This window comes from Alternaria burnsii, assembly GCF_013036055.1.
Source record: "Alternaria burnsii strain CBS107.38 chromosome Unknown 698, whole genome shotgun sequence".
Classification (NCBI taxonomy): domain Eukaryota; kingdom Fungi; phylum Ascomycota; class Dothideomycetes; order Pleosporales; family Pleosporaceae; genus Alternaria; species Alternaria burnsii.
The window spans coordinates 1,211,145-1,228,763 of NW_024066111.1; the positions used below are offsets into that span (position 1 = coordinate 1,211,145).

General features: G+C 50.9%; 8 protein-coding genes across 8 annotated transcripts; 3 read left to right on the forward strand and 5 right to left on the reverse strand.

Moving 5' to 3' along the window:
• Positions 1 to 450: 450 nt before the first annotated feature.
• GT037_004572 (uncharacterized protein) lies at positions 451 to 1,839 on the reverse strand (the record flags this gene model as incomplete). Its single annotated transcript, XM_038929619.1, has 1 exon — positions 451 to 1,839. The coding sequence occupies one exon, from the start codon at positions 1,837 to 1,839 to the stop codon at positions 451 to 453; it is 1,389 nt and encodes a 462-aa protein (XP_038787891.1).
• A 1,097-nt stretch (positions 1,840 to 2,936) lies between these two features.
• On the reverse strand, positions 2,937 to 3,672 carry GT037_004573 (maltose o-acetyltransferas-like protein; the record flags this gene model as incomplete). The annotated part of the gene is made up of 2 exons (XM_038929620.1): positions 2,937 to 3,456; positions 3,512 to 3,672. The coding sequence occupies 2 exons, from the start codon at positions 3,670 to 3,672 to the stop codon at positions 2,937 to 2,939; spliced, it is 681 nt and encodes a 226-aa protein (XP_038787892.1).
• Positions 3,673 to 4,071: 399 nt separating this feature from the next.
• Positions 4,072 to 8,091, forward strand: GT037_004574 (isoprenylcysteine carboxyl methyltransferase; the record flags this gene model as incomplete). The annotated part of the gene is made up of 5 exons (XM_038929621.1): positions 4,072 to 4,837; positions 6,079 to 6,505; positions 6,557 to 7,410; positions 7,460 to 7,878; positions 7,930 to 8,091. 5 exons carry the CDS (start codon positions 4,072 to 4,074, stop codon positions 8,089 to 8,091), a joined length of 2,628 nt encoding a protein of 875 aa, XP_038787893.1.
• A 460-nt stretch (positions 8,092 to 8,551) lies between these two features.
• Positions 8,552 to 9,430, reverse strand: GT037_004575 (uncharacterized protein; the record flags this gene model as incomplete). Its single annotated transcript, XM_038929622.1, has 2 exons — positions 8,552 to 9,342; positions 9,418 to 9,430. The coding sequence occupies 2 exons, from the start codon at positions 9,428 to 9,430 to the stop codon at positions 8,552 to 8,554; spliced, it is 804 nt and encodes a 267-aa protein (XP_038787894.1).
• A 729-nt stretch (positions 9,431 to 10,159) lies between these two features.
• GT037_004576 (uncharacterized protein) lies at positions 10,160 to 11,272 on the forward strand (the record flags this gene model as incomplete). The annotated part of the gene is made up of 1 exon (XM_038929623.1): positions 10,160 to 11,272. The coding sequence occupies one exon, from the start codon at positions 10,160 to 10,162 to the stop codon at positions 11,270 to 11,272; it is 1,113 nt and encodes a 370-aa protein (XP_038787895.1).
• Positions 11,273 to 11,485: 213 nt separating this feature from the next.
• GT037_004577 (uncharacterized protein) lies at positions 11,486 to 13,306 on the reverse strand (the record flags this gene model as incomplete). Its single annotated transcript, XM_038929624.1, has 6 exons — positions 11,486 to 11,755; positions 11,811 to 11,996; positions 12,046 to 12,192; positions 12,249 to 12,405; positions 12,458 to 12,967; positions 13,017 to 13,306. The coding sequence occupies 6 exons, from the start codon at positions 13,304 to 13,306 to the stop codon at positions 11,486 to 11,488; spliced, it is 1,560 nt and encodes a 519-aa protein (XP_038787896.1).
• A 918-nt stretch (positions 13,307 to 14,224) lies between these two features.
• On the reverse strand, positions 14,225 to 15,442 carry GT037_004578 (branched-chain-amino-acid aminotransferase 5; the record flags this gene model as incomplete). Its single annotated transcript, XM_038929625.1, has 2 exons — positions 14,225 to 15,318; positions 15,373 to 15,442. The coding sequence occupies 2 exons, from the start codon at positions 15,440 to 15,442 to the stop codon at positions 14,225 to 14,227; spliced, it is 1,164 nt and encodes a 387-aa protein (XP_038787897.1).
• An 895-nt stretch (positions 15,443 to 16,337) lies between these two features.
• Positions 16,338 to 17,375, forward strand: GT037_004579 (uncharacterized protein; the record flags this gene model as incomplete). Its single annotated transcript, XM_038929626.1, has 1 exon — positions 16,338 to 17,375. One exon carries the CDS (start codon positions 16,338 to 16,340, stop codon positions 17,373 to 17,375), a length of 1,038 nt encoding a protein of 345 aa, XP_038787898.1.
• Between the last annotated feature and the right edge of the window lie 244 nt (positions 17,376 to 17,619).

The window sequence follows — 17,619 nt, forward strand, 5'->3', positions numbered from 1 at the left end:
ACACTTTATAGCAGTAATTCGTGAATACGCTGATCAGTATTTACTAGCATGCGTTGCCTCCACACCTCATTCAAAGTATCCTCAAAGTATTCACGATGTTTTGCTTCCCAGCCTGAATATGTATTAGGTAGCGTATACATTCAGGGTGTGCTATAGAATTTCATCGATCAGGGTTCGAAAAATCGTGTTTCATGAATTCATTCTGCATCACACGACTCACACTTTCAAAAAATGGCAACAAACATGTAGTCGGCAGGCTAATACCTTCTTTATCTACATTTCCAGCGAATAACTCTCCTCTTACATACAATACTAAATACATGTTCCAACCATTAGACGTCTGACCTGATTTTTATATACAGAAAAGACTGATTGGCTAGTGACCAGCACATCGCCCTCGCCTTGCAAGCCATTAGACTCGTTCTCTTCATTAACTCGTAAGCGCAGTGCTTAGTTGTTGTTGCCACCCTTGGCCCCGTTGCCGCCGTTGCGGCCAGATGCTTGACCAGCATTCTGTCCCTGAGATTGTTGTCCAGCAGCGGCGCCGTTGCCAGCCTGTTGCTGCTGGTTAGCACCATTTTGAGTCTGGCCTTGAGTCTGTTGTCCGGCAGCGGCGCCATTGCCTGCCTGCTGGCCGTTCTGCTGAGTCTGCTGGCCGTTCTGCTGAGTCTGCTGGCCGTTCTGCTGAGTCTGCTGGCCGTTCTGTTGGCCCTGTTGGGTCTGCTGACCAGCCTGCTGACCCTGCTGTTGGCCAGTTTGTTGACCTTGTTGAGCGGTCTGCTGTCCGGTAGTACCCTGAGAGCCTTGTTGAGGAGCTTGAACACCAGTCGTTCCTTGGGGTGCTTGGCCGTTGGTAGGCGTGATGCCAGCGGCTTGCTGAGGAGTTTGTCCGTTGTTGGTTGCAGTGCCGGTGGTACCTGTAGCAGTTCCTGCGGTTCCCTGAGCACCTTGAGTACCCTGAGTACCCTGGGTTCCAGTAGTACCCTGGGTTCCCTGAGTTCCCTGAGTGCCTGTGGCAGCACCAGCAGCGCCAGTGTTCTGAACCAGGCCATTACCAGTTCCTTGAGCTAGAGCCTGAGCAGCGGCAAAGGCAGCAGCGGGGCTACCTGCAGGGGCGCCGGGCTGAGTAGCGCCAGTTCCCTGAACACCACCAGCAACACCGGTCTGGTCGCAGACGGTGGGGCGAACCGCCTGGGAGGTGGATCCAGTAGAAGCCATGTAAGCATCAATGTTGGGTAGGACATTGACACAGCGGTTTTGGTTGATCAAGTCGATGTTTCCAACGGCAGCCATACCCTGGACAGACATCTGCTGAAGCTTGTCGACGACATCCTGGAACGAACCACCAGTAGCGAGTGTGCTGTTGGCCGCAATGACGTTGGGCATCTGACCGTTGGCAGCATCGATGATGGCCTTGTGGTTCAGCTCATCGACCTCTGCGTTGAAGGCAACTGTGGCAGCCTGCTTGAACTGGACGTTGTTCTGGATGCTAGCTCCAGTGTTGAGGAAGTTGGAGACCATCGAAGTGTCGGCCATCCAGTTGGAGACGGCGGTGGCGAGGTCGTTGGCAGTGGGAGTTTGTCCATTTTGGATACCGGCACCGAGACCAGTAGGGGTGTTGGTGGCACCCTGCTGTTGCTGCTGCTGCTGGTTGCCTGTCTGCGCGCCTTGCTGCTGTTGCTGGTTGCTAGCCTGGGTTTGACCGCCCTGGTTTCCGGTTTGTTGGTTAGTTGCAGCGGCGGCAGTGTTACCGTTGCCGCCGTTACCACCCTGGACCTGGGCGAAAGGAGCAGCGTAAGCCGCGGAGGTGAGGAGAGAGGCGATGAGAATGTACTTCATTTTGACTGTGATATTGGTTCTGTTGAGTGGAATAAGATTATGCGTAAGGATATGAAAGAGAGTAAGAAATGCTGGAGATGCAGAGTAGAAGATATTAGCCTTAGTGAGCGAGGAACCAGTCCGATGAAGTTTATCTGGGTGTTGGGAGCTGTGGTATTTGTACCATCTCTGTTACCATTCCGGATGGCCTTGCCGTCAAGGCATGATGGTGTGCAGGCCTATGCATCGTAGCAGTCTGGGGATGGAGCTTCAAAGCTCCTAAGCCCTTGGCATTCAGTCAGGTAGCACACGAATAGCTTGATCTGGTAGTTTCGAAGTGTCCCATAGGGTGAATCAGGCGCCTCCAAATTGTCGAAACCCTCGAAACAGGCGAAGCCGAACTCCAGTCCCAAACACAAACGGGGCATTTTGCAGGGTGCGCCATGTCGTGCATGGAAGATGAATTAGTCATTGGTGTTTGGCGAGCCGATGTCATTGTTTTGGCGGCGTCTGGGAACCGGTTTCGTCGGTCTTGGCGCCCGAAGCTTGCGGATGATCATCAGATCTTGTGTTGAATCTTAGTCTAAACGCTCCACATTTGTCCCAGATCGACACAGGTTGCCGAGTTGCTGTCACATACTTTCACGACTTGATCGCGCACCATAGTGGTGGAGTGGATAGCTAAGCTTTCGGGTTGATCGTGCTCGATCTGTTGGGGTGCGGAAGCAAGTACATATGCGAACAACGTGTTGCAAGTATCTTCTTGAGACTACAACAGATATCGCATCGGAGCCTTCCAAGACGTGCCCGCGTTGCGAACTCTGGAAATAACTCGGAGACATGCTTTCAGTAACTGCTTCGTTTTGGAAATGCCTCCGAGAAGCGGAACGACGCGCTAGAACGCGCTAGAGCGCGCTGCAACAACGTCTGGTGTATCAGTGGCAGAAACGGCAGAGGTACATGGGAAGGTTTATGCGACTGTGACTTTTTTTCTTCTTACAATGTCATGCCAAATGTAGCTCACAGCGCGAGTACGAACCGGATAGGCTGAGTGCAATACGTGAAACTGCTCCTCGTGACGAGCAAGTGACTTGTTGCACACACGACTAGTGCACAGGTTAGCTCTCCATATTGTTCTGTTCACCGAATTTCATGTTCTTCTGTTCGGCGTCCATCTCAGTTTCGATCTTTCGGATGAATTTAGCTGGGTTACCAGCGACAACAGTGAAGTCTGGCACGCTCTTCGTAACGACACTCCCAGCGCCGACCACACTGCCTTTGCCTATCACGACGCCAGGCAGTATGCAAACATTGCCACCAATCCAGCAATCTTCTCCGATATGTATTTCCTTGCCCATTTCAGGCCCCCTAGTGCCGTTACGGACAGCTGGGTCGAGAGGATGAGTAGCTGAGTAGAAGTGGACGTTCGGTCCAACAAGCGTGCGTGAACCAACGGTAGTCAGGCAGGTGTCGAGGAAAACGGCGTTAAAGTTGATAAAAACGTTGTTGCCTAGGCGGACATTATATCCATAGTCCATGATAACTGGCGGTTCGACCCAAGGATCATTCTCGAACAGCTTGGCATCCTCGTCTTCTGAAGATGCCATTGGAGGAAGAGGGGTTTTGTCTTGGATGATGCTAGTTGGAGTATAAGAAGAAGCCTGCTGAAGAGCAATCAAATAGCCACACATACTCTCGGAAAAGCTCAGTCAGCTTCCGCCGTGATACGTCGACAGCATTGTTATAGCGAGTGCAGGCTTGTCTGCTTCGTGCACGCTCTGCTGTGAGCTCAGGCGTGAAGGCATGGTAGAGTTCGCCGCGGGCCATGCGCTGCTTGTTCTCCGAAATCTCCATGTTTGTCTCTGGAATCGTGAGGATCTAGCACTGGATCTTGGAGCTGGTGTGATGGCTACGAAGCTGACGTGGATAAACAAACACATGTCGAAGTAGAAGTTGCGAATGCCAGGCATCGCGACACTAGGGCACGCTTGGACTAGCGCGATGATCTCATCGGCTGACTCCGAGGTCCCACCTGGCAAGACCGGACGCGCAGGAGCCAAGGCAAAAGTGACTGAGTCGCCCACCTCTTACTATTGTTCAGCTCAACTTCCTCATAAGCCACACGGCTGGATGTTGGTCGCGTATTTAGGTCCCGTTGCAAGCCTTTAGAAACATGCCTTGAGTTTGTACGCTCGTCTTGTTATTCGACGCCAGAGTCCCTGCATAACCGATATCTACCTATCCACGATTGCCATGTCTTCGAACGGTTCGCTCTCCTCCGGTATCGATATCTCCCTACCCACGAATCGACCGAGCGAGAACGGGAAATGGACTCCAGAGCTTGATCAGGAGCTGCGCGCTAGAGAAGCATCGAACGTCCAGACCAAACCCCAGAATGCTATTGCGCCCGAGTTCTTCCGTCACGGCAAGCGCTCACTTTCGGGCATCGCTGTGCGTGCTTTCTGCCTAGGATGCGCTCTGGCTTTTGGTCTGTTCGGCACTGTTGTGCTCGCATACAACGGCAGCCATCTATGGCGACCGTTTTTGTTCCTCAGCACGCTCTCTCTTTTCCACTTCCTCGAATTTTACACGACAGCCGCCTACAACACCCCGATCGCATACATCGATTCCTTTCTACTCACAAATGGCGACCAATACCGGCAAGCCCACGCGGTGGCCTTCGTTGAGACGCTTGTAACATCGTATCTTTTTCCCGGTTATCAATCAACGATCCACCCACCGTGGTTGATCGCATTGGGCATAGCGATGATTGCGGTGGGACAAGCTGTTCGTAGTACGGCTATGATGCAAGCGGGCACCAACTTCAACCACCAAGTTCAGTCGCGTAAGAACGACGGACATGAGTTGGTAACTCATGGTGTCTATCGCTACTTCCGTCACCCTTCATATTTTGGCTTCTTCTGGTGGGGCATCGGGACACAGATTATGCTTGGCAATACTGTCTGCTTCTTTGGATTTACTGGTGTGTTATGGTACTTCTTCATGAAGCGAATTACTCGTAAGTCCCTTCTCTTCGTCGCACAAGCATGGTGGCTCACTCAATACAGATGAGGAAAAGTTCCTAATCAAATTCTTCGGCAATGAGTACGAGGCGTACAGGGCACGAACTCGCGTTTGGATACCTTTTATCTAATCACCTGTTAAATGATATACGGTCAGTGTGGATTGGTAGATGAGTATAATGAATTTCGTAACACGACAACGTCGTCTCATCACTAAATCCTTTTTCTTTTTCTTTTTCTCTTATCTTTTCTACCCAAACTCGCGGAAGCCGCAAAGTCTCTCTATATTTGTATTTAAACAAGGATACACGGGTAGATAGACATGAGTAGGCCTCCACATCTGGCACACTGAACGCGTAAATGGTGCATATCCTCACTTTCGTGCTGGATTCGCGGACGGAATAAGGTGAACAGTGCCATTGTACATGGGATTCGTTCTTCTTCTGAGCTCGTATCTATTTCTGTCACCGCCTGCGTCTGCTAGAGCACAGTCTTGCCGTTTACCAGCTCAATTCCAACTCATGAATGTTCTTCTATTTCATCATACCTAGCAAGAGTTTCCTATCTGTCATTGCTATATCAATATGTGCATGGGTGGTGTGTGCGCCCTTATGTCAACTACTACTTTGGCATCTCATTATGTTCATGTTAAGCTTTGTAGGTCTTCATGTTTATGGAACCAACCTTGCCTTCACGCTCAACTCAAACATTGTCATGAAGCAGATGCTACACGAGTCTATTATCGCGGGACTCGGATTAGGTACAGCACACTCTAGTCTCTATGAATGCCACTATCAACCGTTTTCTTATCCATGCAAAGATCTGAAAGAAACATCGAAGCGGCGGGGAACTATCTCAATGCAGAATTTTACATTGGGTATCATGGAAGACAAATGCTCATCCCGCTTTTCGAGTTTCTCGTCTTCACCGCTGTCGTCTCATTGGCCACAGGCTAACACCAGGAACGGCAACCGCATTGAGACACCCTGGACTGTTTACTTTCCTGGCCTCAACGATCCGACATCACCTCAACTCTTGCCTACATGCATGCCACAGTCTAATGCCTGGTAAGACTCCGCCACATTCTCGTATACGAAATAGCGAAGATAAACTGTACCAAGCTTGCCTCGATGCCTGTATAGAGGGAATTGCGAAGATAACGGTGGACAGGCGAATTGCTAGTGCGTGCCGATTCTCTTACCTGCTCATGCACTCTGCTCGACTAACCTTTGCCCAGCAACCTCCACTTCCACCCACAGCAATACCGACTCCAATAAGAGCAGCAACATTTCTAGTGCGTGCGAACCTATACCGGCCTCATCCTCCCTTCTGTCGCCTCCTCCATCACCCGCGCGCAAGCAAATCGCTCGATCGAAGAGTTTACCTCCACTGTCTCCGTTGCCGGAAATCATGGATCGTTCCAGGCACATGAGTCCGCCCTCAACAGCACCTTCTGCTTGGGCTTCTGGAGATGCCCGTAGTAACCTCGCCGTTCAACCTGCAGCCAATCTGGGAAGTATCAAGCTCAAGAAGAACGCTGTCAAGATGGTCGGCGCTGCGGGACCCATACCTAGTATCGCCTCGCGACCCGCAGCTCTTACCCTGCCAATGGCATCCTCACCTAATGCAGGTCCAGCCAAAGTGCAGCTGAAGGTTTCCGATGGGTACGAACTGCTACATAATCGTTCGAGCCTTACTGACATGCGTGCGTGTAGATTAGAATATGCTAGGCCCACAGTTGCGCCAAAGTCATCTTCAGTTGAAAAGAGTACCGTCACGTCCTCCGCAACTACCACTAAATCAGACGCAGCCGCACCACAGAAGGAGGATACAAATGCCACAAGCGATGCCTTCGAAGAGTCTGCCATGGACGCACTCTATGCTCGCCTAAACAGCAAGACTGTCCTGACCCCCCGCAATCCCATCGGCAGTACCTCAGTAAGGCCTGAGCAAGCCAAGTTCGCGTTTGGTGATCGTCTTGTAGAATCAAAGGCAGACAACACCAATATCGATGGCATCAAGTTTGCGGTCGTGTCACAAGAAGAACTGGAGAATGCGTATATGCGTAAAGCTAGCGACTACATTCAGGCTATACCAGACGTCAATGGAAACACGGCAAGTCTCATTAAGGCCATGTCGAGGAAGTTGCGTGGCTCGTATATGCCAGAGGTCAAAACCGACGTCGAAAAGAACGAGATCATCAAGGCACGTCTAGCCTTCGCTATTGCCAACTACATCAACAAGGTATTGAAGAAGCGCCCAGAGCAACCTCGTACACCCGAATCTATCAAACAGACGCTCAAAGATGCGAATGGTGATTTCCTCAGACTTTGTGCCAAGCTTGTCGAAGAAGGTCACTTATCTATAGAGACACTCGCTGAAGTATCGGGTATTGTTGCGGCCATGCACAACATCCTCCCCAAGCCCGAACCACCCGTTACCGCGAGCGTTATCGCCCTGACGAAGGCAGCACCTCCTGTTGCGTCGAGTACTGAAAACACCAAGCCTGTTTCTGAGGATCCGGCAGACGATATCAAAGGATGGCCGATCCAGGAGAAGCGGGAGAATCGTAAGTCTGTGTCTATATGCACGATCAGGCTAAAACTGACAAAACTTAGCGGCTGCTCATCGCACCTGTATTCTAAAAGGGGTTGCAGGTATCACCAGCATCAACCAATTGCAAGCCCTTGTGTGGGGTGGCAAACTCGAGTCTATCTCCTTGCCAGAACCTGGCTCTTCCAATGCCCTCGTCAAGTTCCTCACGCCTGAAGCATGCGAGAAGTATCACAAGGCGACTGCAAATGGCATCGAAATCGTTGGCGACATCAAGAAGGCGGTTGTGTTCGTGGAGAAGGCCGAGGGTCCGAACTCCATCAACGATGTCATTCGTAACTGCATTGACGGCGACGCATCACGCTGTGTGCGAGCTATTGGTGCAGACGAAGATAGCGATGCAGTACTCATGAAGCTGGCTCGAGGCAGAGGCGTTAACAAGCGCGATGTCGACCGCATCAAGAGCGGAAAGACTGCACGTGGTGTGAGTAACACTCACTGATTATCTTGATCAATGCTAACATCATCGCTATAGCATTCGTATGTGGAGTTCCGCTTCTCAAACATCTACCACGCCCTCAATTTCAAGCGCGAGCTCATGCACAACGACGACTGGGAGCACTGCAGCATCGGTTATGCACCTGATCCGTGTGAGTTGGCCAACGGTGTTCACTACAAGGATAAGGACGAGGAATAGGTCTACACATGAGCAGTGAGATATGAGCGAACGAGTTGGAACAAGATCAGGGCATGGCCATGGCGGCTGTGACCTACGATTGCGTGCAGCAAATGTTACAGCAGAGGAGTCTTTGTATGGAATGCTCTGCCCAACGAACCATACTGTTTCAGGTTCAAGTGATACGTTCACCCAAACACGGACATGATCATGTTCACCATAGCGAGCTTTGTTAATCAAGTATGCATGGAAATCTCGCCCTGCTTTGTGCCCACAATTTTGGTCGGTAGACACCTGTACTAATACAAAATCCCCTGAACCTGGGAAAGAAACAACAATTACAAACGTTGCATACAGATACCGAAAGTCTGTACAGAAGCTCAAATGTGCCCTAACGCCTTGCTATCACTTGGGTGTTTTCCTTGCCAACTGTCCAGCGTTATTACAATCGACGCCATCCACTACCCAGGCTATAACCATCCTAGCGGTTGACAACTGTGAAGCTTACGTCGGTCATCTCGGTGTCGCCGTTCTGCGGCGGAGGAGGCGCGGAATCGGTCGTCGGTGGTTGCTGGGCAGCACCTGAGTACGCGCGTGGACGGGCGGCTGGCTCCTCGTTGCTAGCGGGTGTGGGGCGTTGCTCGTCATAGGCTGGGTCGAAGTATGCGCGCTGGGCGGGTGCTGGCTGCTGCTGCTGCTGCTGCTGCTGCTGTGGCTGCAGCGGTGGGAGCGAGTGAAGGGGAGGAAGTGTAGGAGGTGCGCCGTTTGCACCGGTGTGTGGACTTGTCGCCGTGGGAGCGCCGATGGTACCGAAGTAGCTGTTCTGGGGACGCCCTGATGGGTCCGGGGTACTCTGAGCACTACTCATGGGGTTCATGCCATGCGACAGGGCTCCCAGCCCCAGTCTGCCCTCCCCGCTCATGGCTGTCCTCTCACCGGCTCCTCCCTCAGCACTGCCGCCAAGGGGAGGTGTGCCCTTCCTATTGTGGCTCCTTTTGCTTCTCAATGGCTTGTCTGTTGGAGTGGGCGGTGGGCTGCTGCTGCGATCGCTGTCGTCGACGTTGTACTCCATGTGTTTGTTGAGCTGCTCAAGAAGAAATGCGCGCTCGAGACGCATCTTCTGAATTCCGCGGTTCAGGCGTGTGATGCGCAGGCGCGTGCCGTCATTGTTCTCTTCGATGTCGGTTATGCGGCGGCGGAGGTCGATACATTTCCTGTAGTAGGCGCTTTCAACCGAGGGAGGAAGGTCTTTGGAGGAGACGGCGCGGGATGCTGGGGCAAGCAGTTAGTTGACTGGCTACTGGGCATGTGGATTGCGACGCGCCTGAGCGCGAAGGGAGTGCATACGTGGTTGCGGCATCTTTGCGCCTCGTGGTGCTGCGTCTGGATATGCAAGGGTGATTACTGGGCGTTTGTTGATGGAGCCGATTCGCAGGTTATGTGGGTGTAGTTTGGTGATACAACTTTGTTGGTCAAAGTCAGAGTGCTGGACGCGATCATGTTGAGCTCGGTCCGTGGGGCCGGGGTTGTTCCGAATAGCCTCATCTTACTATGGTATGACATTCTTGGCGCGTCGCGACCTTCCCTCTAGCCAACAAACACCAGTCATCGTTCACAAAGACATCCCTTAAGGTGACAATCACTGTATATACTCCGAAATCCTCCATGAATCTATCATATGACTCCCTCATCACGCCAATATGACGGAACCTGTCGTCCTCGAGACTATGATTATCATTCTACAAGTAGAACGTGGGTCGGTGCCAGTCATGCTCGATTGGCTCCTTAGATGCATCATTCCAGAGAATATAGTTTTATGCTTGATAGTCTTGGGAATGCACAGAGATCGCTAACGGGTTGTCTTTCGTATTGTACGCCGGTCTGGACAATATGGCTTGGGAACCAGCCAGTTCGTATACATACAACACTTAACTAGAGCACAGTCGCGATAGCGCTGGCTCACCTAGAGCCGGAATAGGATGGACATCCGATGAAGTATGACGCCATAATTGGGGGCCAAACTGATGAATGATAAGAAGTTCTCAGGGTTCCGATCCTCCCGAGGCTGTTTTGTTACTCTCAACTCAAGATGCTGTTGATTTTTCTGTCCCTGGTCTGCGAAGTAGTCTCCGCCGTGTCGTTTCCTCCACCGACAGGACCGTATCATGTAGGATATAAACAGCATGTATTCAACAAAACCACACGAAATGACCCCGTAGCCCCAGCGAACGCTTCGTCAATTCTGCTCGCGACATTTTACTACCCGACCTTGACTATCCCGATACCTGGAAACAACACGAGTCCTTACCTTGATCCCACTACCGCAGACCTCTGGGGCGATGCCCTTCAGTACCCAAAACATTCGCTCCAAAGCTTTACAACCTGGAACGTATACGATGCTGTGCCTCTCGATATGACAGATCTTGGTGTAGGACAGAAGCCAACCGTCATCTTCTCCCCAGGCGGTGGCGAGAACGCAATCATGTATAACGCATTGAACTCCGAGCTTGCCTCGCAAGGCTATACAGTGATCGCGCTTGATCATCCAGGAGAGACTCCCTATCTTCAGCTTCCCGATGGTGCAACAGGCATTTATGGTATCGATATCACGGAGACTTGGAGCTACGAACTTGGAGTAGCTGTGTACAACATGCGCGTTTCTGATACTATTGCGACAATCAGAGAACTTTTCCCCGCCTATGTCAAATCGACTAACGCTCCGTTCAATACGACACACTTCTTCGCTATTGGACATTCGCTTGGTGGTGCGGCAGCAGCTGGTGCTCTGGCTATCGAACCTTCACTCTTAGGCGGCATCAATTTCGACGGTCTCTTCATAGACCTTTCTGACGTGAAAAAACCATTCTTGATGCTGGCTGGTGCGGAACATGCTCCAACCGTTGATCCTTCGTGGGCACCTTTCTCTGCCAACCAGTCGGGATGGTACCAGTGGCTTAATGTCACAGGCAGCAGTCACCAGAACTTTGCCGACCTGGGCGACTGGGTCGATCTGCAAGGTCTGAGGAACAAGACGATTACACCCTCGTTGGACACGATCTGGGCCCCGAGGATGGATTACATCGTCAAGACGCTTGTAGAAAGATTTTTCGGTTTTGTGTTGGGTGAGAATGAGTGGTCAGAAGTACCCAGTCCAAGATTTCCGGAGGTTGAATATATGAACGGAAGTACCACCAGCAGGTAGATGGTTTGCTGCACCTACCATCTAGCTCATGGCAATGACGGCGGACAACAACAAGTATAGTCTAATTTGACGGTTGCATACCTTCATTCGCTATATGTTCTGATATTGGTCTTTCTTGCACATACCAACCGATCGGACACTAGAATGATAAACCAAATTCGAGATTGTTACCAAGTCAAGCTTATAGTGGCGTCTGCCTTCCACTGAAATCACTCAGTCATGATTCCCTTGTGTCTTTATCCGAAGAAAAGGCACTGCAAACAAACTAAGAAATGTTGTAACCGCAGCTGCCCAGAATACCGCTGCGAATGGCTCGTAAGGATCATTATCGTAATAGCCGGTCGATGCCGGGTCTGCAACCACACTGTTGAAAACTGCCGTCTCTACACCAAAACCAACTGTGACAGCGAGCTTGGTAATGGTTTGAAAGATTGAGGCTGCAATAGATTGCTGAGCCTTGGGCAAGGAAGAGAGAACGTACATCTGGATTCGTGGCGAGTTAGCAGTGGTCAGATTGGTACAGACATCTCCGACTTACATTAGCAACGTTGAAATGGAAATCAGCTCCGACCACAATGATGACGAGGGAAGGAAACGTAAAGGCCCAATATGAGTCCCCTGAGCGCTGTACGGCAACTAATATTGAGGCTATAGTGTATGCCAACGTGCCTATGCCCATTAAAATCTTGTTGGAGACTCGATGCAAGATGAGTCCAGCTACCACCTGCACCATGTGGTTAGTGTAGTTTACTTGTATCTTGGTAATGACCCACGTTGATTATGATGCCGCTTACAGCCATGGGAAGCATATGAACCGCTGTCAGCAGTGCCGAGTAGTGGAACAGCTCCTGCAGATACAGCGCGATGAAAAATGTCATCGGCGGAAAGACGAGGAAACCAGGCACTAAAACCACCATGATCTAACAGAGTTTAGCAAACAAACATGATCATCTATTGGCTTTTGCAAATGACATACCAAGCAGAACTCCCGGTCGCGCCACACATTCATCGGCATCAGCGGGAATGGGAAACGTGTCTCCCATAGTATGAACGCGACGATCAACACAACACCGAGTATGAGGAACACTAGTATGTATGTGGATTTAAAGCCTTGTGCGGCATCTGGCCCAGCGCTTAGAAGATCAACGTCAGTGGAAGATTGCATATCATAGAATGGTCGCCTACCTGAGGGCAGTGGAGAAGAGACCGATGCCTCCTATGATCAAAGCGGCCCCAATGACATCAAACTGTTTGAAGGAATCGACAGTGAGTGGCAGTTTATCACTGTCGTCCACCGGAACTGTGAAACCAGCTATGATGGCTACAACCAGGTAGATGATTGCAAGAAGCCAAAATGGTGCGCGCCAGCCGAAAAGTTGTGTTGCGATACCCGAGAAAATGGTACCAAAGACAAAACCCAATGGATTTCCTGCACTGAAGCTGGCAAAGGCAAGGTTCTTTCTCCTGGATGGCTTCTCATAGATGCTACCTAGTATACCCTGACACGGGGGAACGGCCAATGCACACATCAACCCCATCACTCCATTGAGGATGATAAGCGTCAGCGCATCTTGTGAGAAGCCGGTCCCGAGCGCGAACGCAGAGAACAGAAACAGGCTGGCGAGGAACATGCTACGTCGCCCAAACATGTCTGCGAGTTTGCCGAAGAAAAGCAGGAAGGAGCCCGAGGTCAAACTGAGATTGTGAGTCGCTGATTGAACCCTCATAGAGTAAACTGACTCACGCTGAAGATGCTGTCATCCAAGTGATCTCGGTTGTGCTCATTGATAAGTCCCTCTTGACGGATGAGGAGATGATGATCGTACAGCCTTGAAGCAAGCTCGGCATCGCCACACCCATTGTTGCAATAAAGACAAACAGGACTTCGTGGATCGTTGTGCGAAAGACTGCAGGACGAGCATTTGGCTTGTAGTCTGGTGGCACAGGCGTCGTTCTGGTCTCGTTCGAGACTTGCTCGACAGTGTTGTCCGAACTCTGTTGAATGGGCATTGCGGTAAGCTCATGCGAGCTCATGATTGCTAGCAAATGTAGGCAGTTGATGGGCAGCGTCGGAAGCAGTCAACCACGGACTCGCTAGAAGCTGTAGCGGCCGGAAAAGATGGTAGTCAAGCTACATCAAGAGAAGAGGTAAGTGTCGAGGTAGATTAGCGGTGGGTGTCCGGGAATGCACCTGGACGACGCTAGTACCGAAACAGCGTACGCCCTGTAGGGCGTGAAGGAACGCCGGCGATGAGTGCAAGTTTCTTGAAGGGCTTCCGCACCTGTCAACATGAATATAGAGCCAGCTTCAGTCTATCCGGGATCTGCAGATGCCATCAAGAGCTTGACCCATTCTGCGCGTAGCAGACCTCTGGAGCAAAGCCAGCAGCCAAACTATCCTCGTGCTTTGGACGAACGGTTTCGATAGTTCATAGACACCCGACTTTACAGGACACTGATTTGACGGCTTCTCTTCAAATTGAGCACTACTCTTCAGGGTGTGTCAATGTGCAAACGCATCAGCATGCTAGGTATTGGGTATAGCGCTGAGTCTAGCAACATGTCCATGATGTGGGTCCAACATAAGCATGCACAAACTGCAGTACATACTCTAGGTATGAGGTCCGGAGAAGGTAGCAAGGGCCGAAGGTTGCTGATGTGCATGCAGTACGTGTGGATCAGCTGGTGGAGAAGGTGGTACCTAGCGGGTGAGATTAGCGGGCCGGGGCGCGCGGGGCCGCGCGAGCTGCCGCGTAAACCACACTCTTGATGTTCTACGACAAACTCACCGCTTGTATACGCAGTAGGTTTCCAAAATTGCTAGAATGCCGCAAGGTGTAATCTTAGAGCAATTGTAGGGCGTCATCACGAGACTGCAAAGAGCTTCTAGACATGATTAGTATGTGACATTTCGATGAATTTTACTGATCGAACGATCTGGAGACTTATTGTCTACATCCCAGCTTTGATCTCCTGGTCCTGCAACGATACCTTGAAGCACCAACCAAAATCATCTGGCACCCTACCCATTTGACAGTCCCACAACCGCGCCAGTAGCTTCTGATGGACCGGTCCGCCACCCTGCTGCTGATCCGGCATGTAAGCAATAGTCTCGAAATTGCCGTCAACAGTCACACGCGGTCCAGGACCCAAGCCTTCTCCCATGTGCTTTCGCGTGATCGAAGCAATAGGCATCAATGCCACAGCTGTGCCTGCACCCATAACTTCACTAAAGTTAGGTAGTTCCTTATAGGATATAGCCCGCTTCTCTATGGTCCATCCAAAGCTCCGCGCAATCTTTTGAACGGTGTCACAAGTCACGCTCTCTATGACACATGGTGAGTCTGACACCACAATCGTCACCTCGTCGCCTGGCTTGCCATCTGCATCTGAAGCATAGCGGGCGCCTATGAACGCACTGGTGCTAAATTCATCGATGTCTTCATGTCGTGCACTGTCTAGGTGCAGCGTCACACCATATCCGGCAGCTTTTGATTGTTTCGCCCACCGCATCACAGGGGCATAATTTCCACCAATCTTAACATGACCAGTTCCTCGCGGCGCGGCGCGGTCAAAGTCATCAACGATCAAAGCCTTCGTTGCTTGTGCTTTCTCGTGTACTCCTGACGGGACAACAAAAACGCAAAAAGTCGTCTGATCCGTTGCCGTGAGTCCAAGCTGCGGACTAGACCCGTATAGCTGTGGTCTCACATACATGGCTCCACCATAACCATAAGGCGGGACAAATTCGGCATTGAGCGCAACGGCTGCGCGACAAGCCTGGAGAAACATGTCCACAGGCACGATTGGTAGGTCGAGTGCACTAGCAGACCGTTGGAAGCGATGGGCGTTCATATCAGGGCGGAAAAGGGAGATTGAGCCAGGAGAGCCAGGGTGGCGGAAGGCTTTTAGGCCTTCGAGGACTTGCTGCCCATAGTTAAGGGCAGGCGACATTCCATGAATTTTCACATGGGGACTGGGAACAAATACAAGTGGCGTCCATTCGCCCGTTTTCTTGGAGTAGGTAGCTTCGATGTGGCCGTTGACTATTGGTAGATACTGATTAGTCGCTGTGATTAAGCTGGGTAGAACTTATATACCTTCTTGGAGTTTGAGATCCATCTTCCCCCAAGGGACAGCGGAAGTGGGAGGCGGGGGAAATCCGGTCATGTTGTGGATTGTGATGACGTGTCTGGCGATAGCTTTGACCTTTATTCTCCCTATTGACAACTTTTGGAAACCCGACAACACTGACAACAACTTATATGCATAACTTGAAATTAGACTATCCCACAACGTACTCGTACCACTCCTTGATATGGCAGCAAATCGCCGCCTCTGCGGGGAGGATCTCACTGCTGGTCAACTCCAGACTGTACCTTTTACCTAGTTCATTCAAGTGCTTACTGAAGAAAGCATCACGATGCTTTCCGAAGCTGATAGATCATTATTTATAAGATGATGCGTAAAGTAGTGCTTACTTGGAGAACGAATTTGTTTAACCGTTTATAAACACTGGGCTTCTCGGTCACCGAAAACTGGATTTGCGCAGTGATGCCATACGCCATGACGAAAGCTATATAACAGAAAGAACCAGAAGGATGCTTCGAGACAGAGATGCTTTGATCGGTGTCGAGCATGATCGGTCTGACGGCTATAGATCATTAGGCTCAGCAGTAGCAGGGGCATACAGGTGCCGAATATGTCCTGTATCCACAGGAAAGTTGCAACTCAACGACGCGCGGCCTCATACCGCATTTTGTGGCACCACGGGCAGCAGAAACACTTAGTATTTGTAAAGTATGTCAGTCGGGCCTGACTCTGACTTTTGGTAAGCACCGAAGGGAGATCGACGGCGTAGTTCCAGAATTTGACGCTTGCATAATGGGCGGTTGATGCGGTCGTTGGAGGTATGAAGAAGATTGAGGGATGTCGAAACACATCTCATGAGAAGCGCTTATAAGCTCGTCATTTTTCTGCTCATGCAACGATTCAATCGATGAACCAAGCTTTCTCTTCCTCTGTCTCAATCATCAAGAGATATCCTCTTCTACAAGTGATCAACATGATCTGCAAAGCCGATAATGCCGACGCGCAGCGCGCCGTGGCCAACATCTACAACTCATACATCGCGGCCGCTGCAATTGGTGCTGCGTGGGAAGTTGGTCTGTTCGAAGAGCTGCGCCAGCACGAACACGTCCACATATCCGACTTTGCAAGTAAGCAGAGCCTGGACCTGAAATCCACTCAGGGGTTGGTGGTTTCGTTGACTGTTGTTGGCATACTCCAGCATGAAGGAGATATTGTCCAGACGGGCAGATTATTCGACGAGGCCTATACGCAGAAGTCCGTCTTCCACTGGCTGGCTCTCGGCTCAGGTACACTGTTTGCACGTATGCAGTACGTCCTTCGCAAGGAGAATCGGACTGGAGATTACTACACACGAGATAGTGTTGCTATCGGATACGCCTGCAAGGACATCAACACGGTTCATTTCGATCCCATATTCTGGACAGCGATGAAACAGCTTGATTTCAGTTTTCACAAGGTCGTTGACTTAGGCAGCGGCAGCGGTGAACGCTTGATGGAAATCCTGAACCGTTACCCCAACACCAAAGGTCTCGGTATTGATGTCGCTGCTCCTGCGCTGCAAAAGTCCGCAAACGACGCGGTGACACGCGGCTTCGAGGATCGATTGTCGTTCACCTTGGGTGACGCTACCAATCTGGAATATCGCGAAGAGTTCGCTGATGTAGACCTATTGACATGCTTTCTTATGGGACACGACTTCTGGCCACGGGAGAATTGCATTGCCTCGCTCCAACGTTTGCGGTCTGCCTTTCCCAAAGCTCGCCGCCTTTTGCTGGGCGACACTGTCCGAATCCTCCTGAATCAGACAGGGTCCTCCAAGTACGCAGTTACCGAGGAAAGTGTCCCCAGCTTCACTCTTGGGTTTGAATTTGGCCATGCGCTGATGGATACGTATATCCCGACAATGGAGGATTGGGAGGGCGTCTTCGCCGAAGGGGGCTGGCGCTGTGTCAAGCAGCATCTCATAGAGACGCAGTCTCTTTCCGTTATTTTCGAGCTTAAACATGCCTAGATGGCGCGCAAGTTCATATTTGGCTGGAGTTGAGATAGCCTGTCTATATGGAGTAACTGTACTCTATGTTATTAGTCAGCCAGTGGAAGTATCGCAGCTGGCGATGAATAAGAACTTCTCTGCAGTCTTAGTGCCTTACATATCGCGCCTAACGATTGCTTAGCAGGCTACCTCCGACTCATCTTTCTTTTACTAAAAGTGTGAAAAGCGTGACATTGTGTTCTCTTTGATACGAATTGACCTC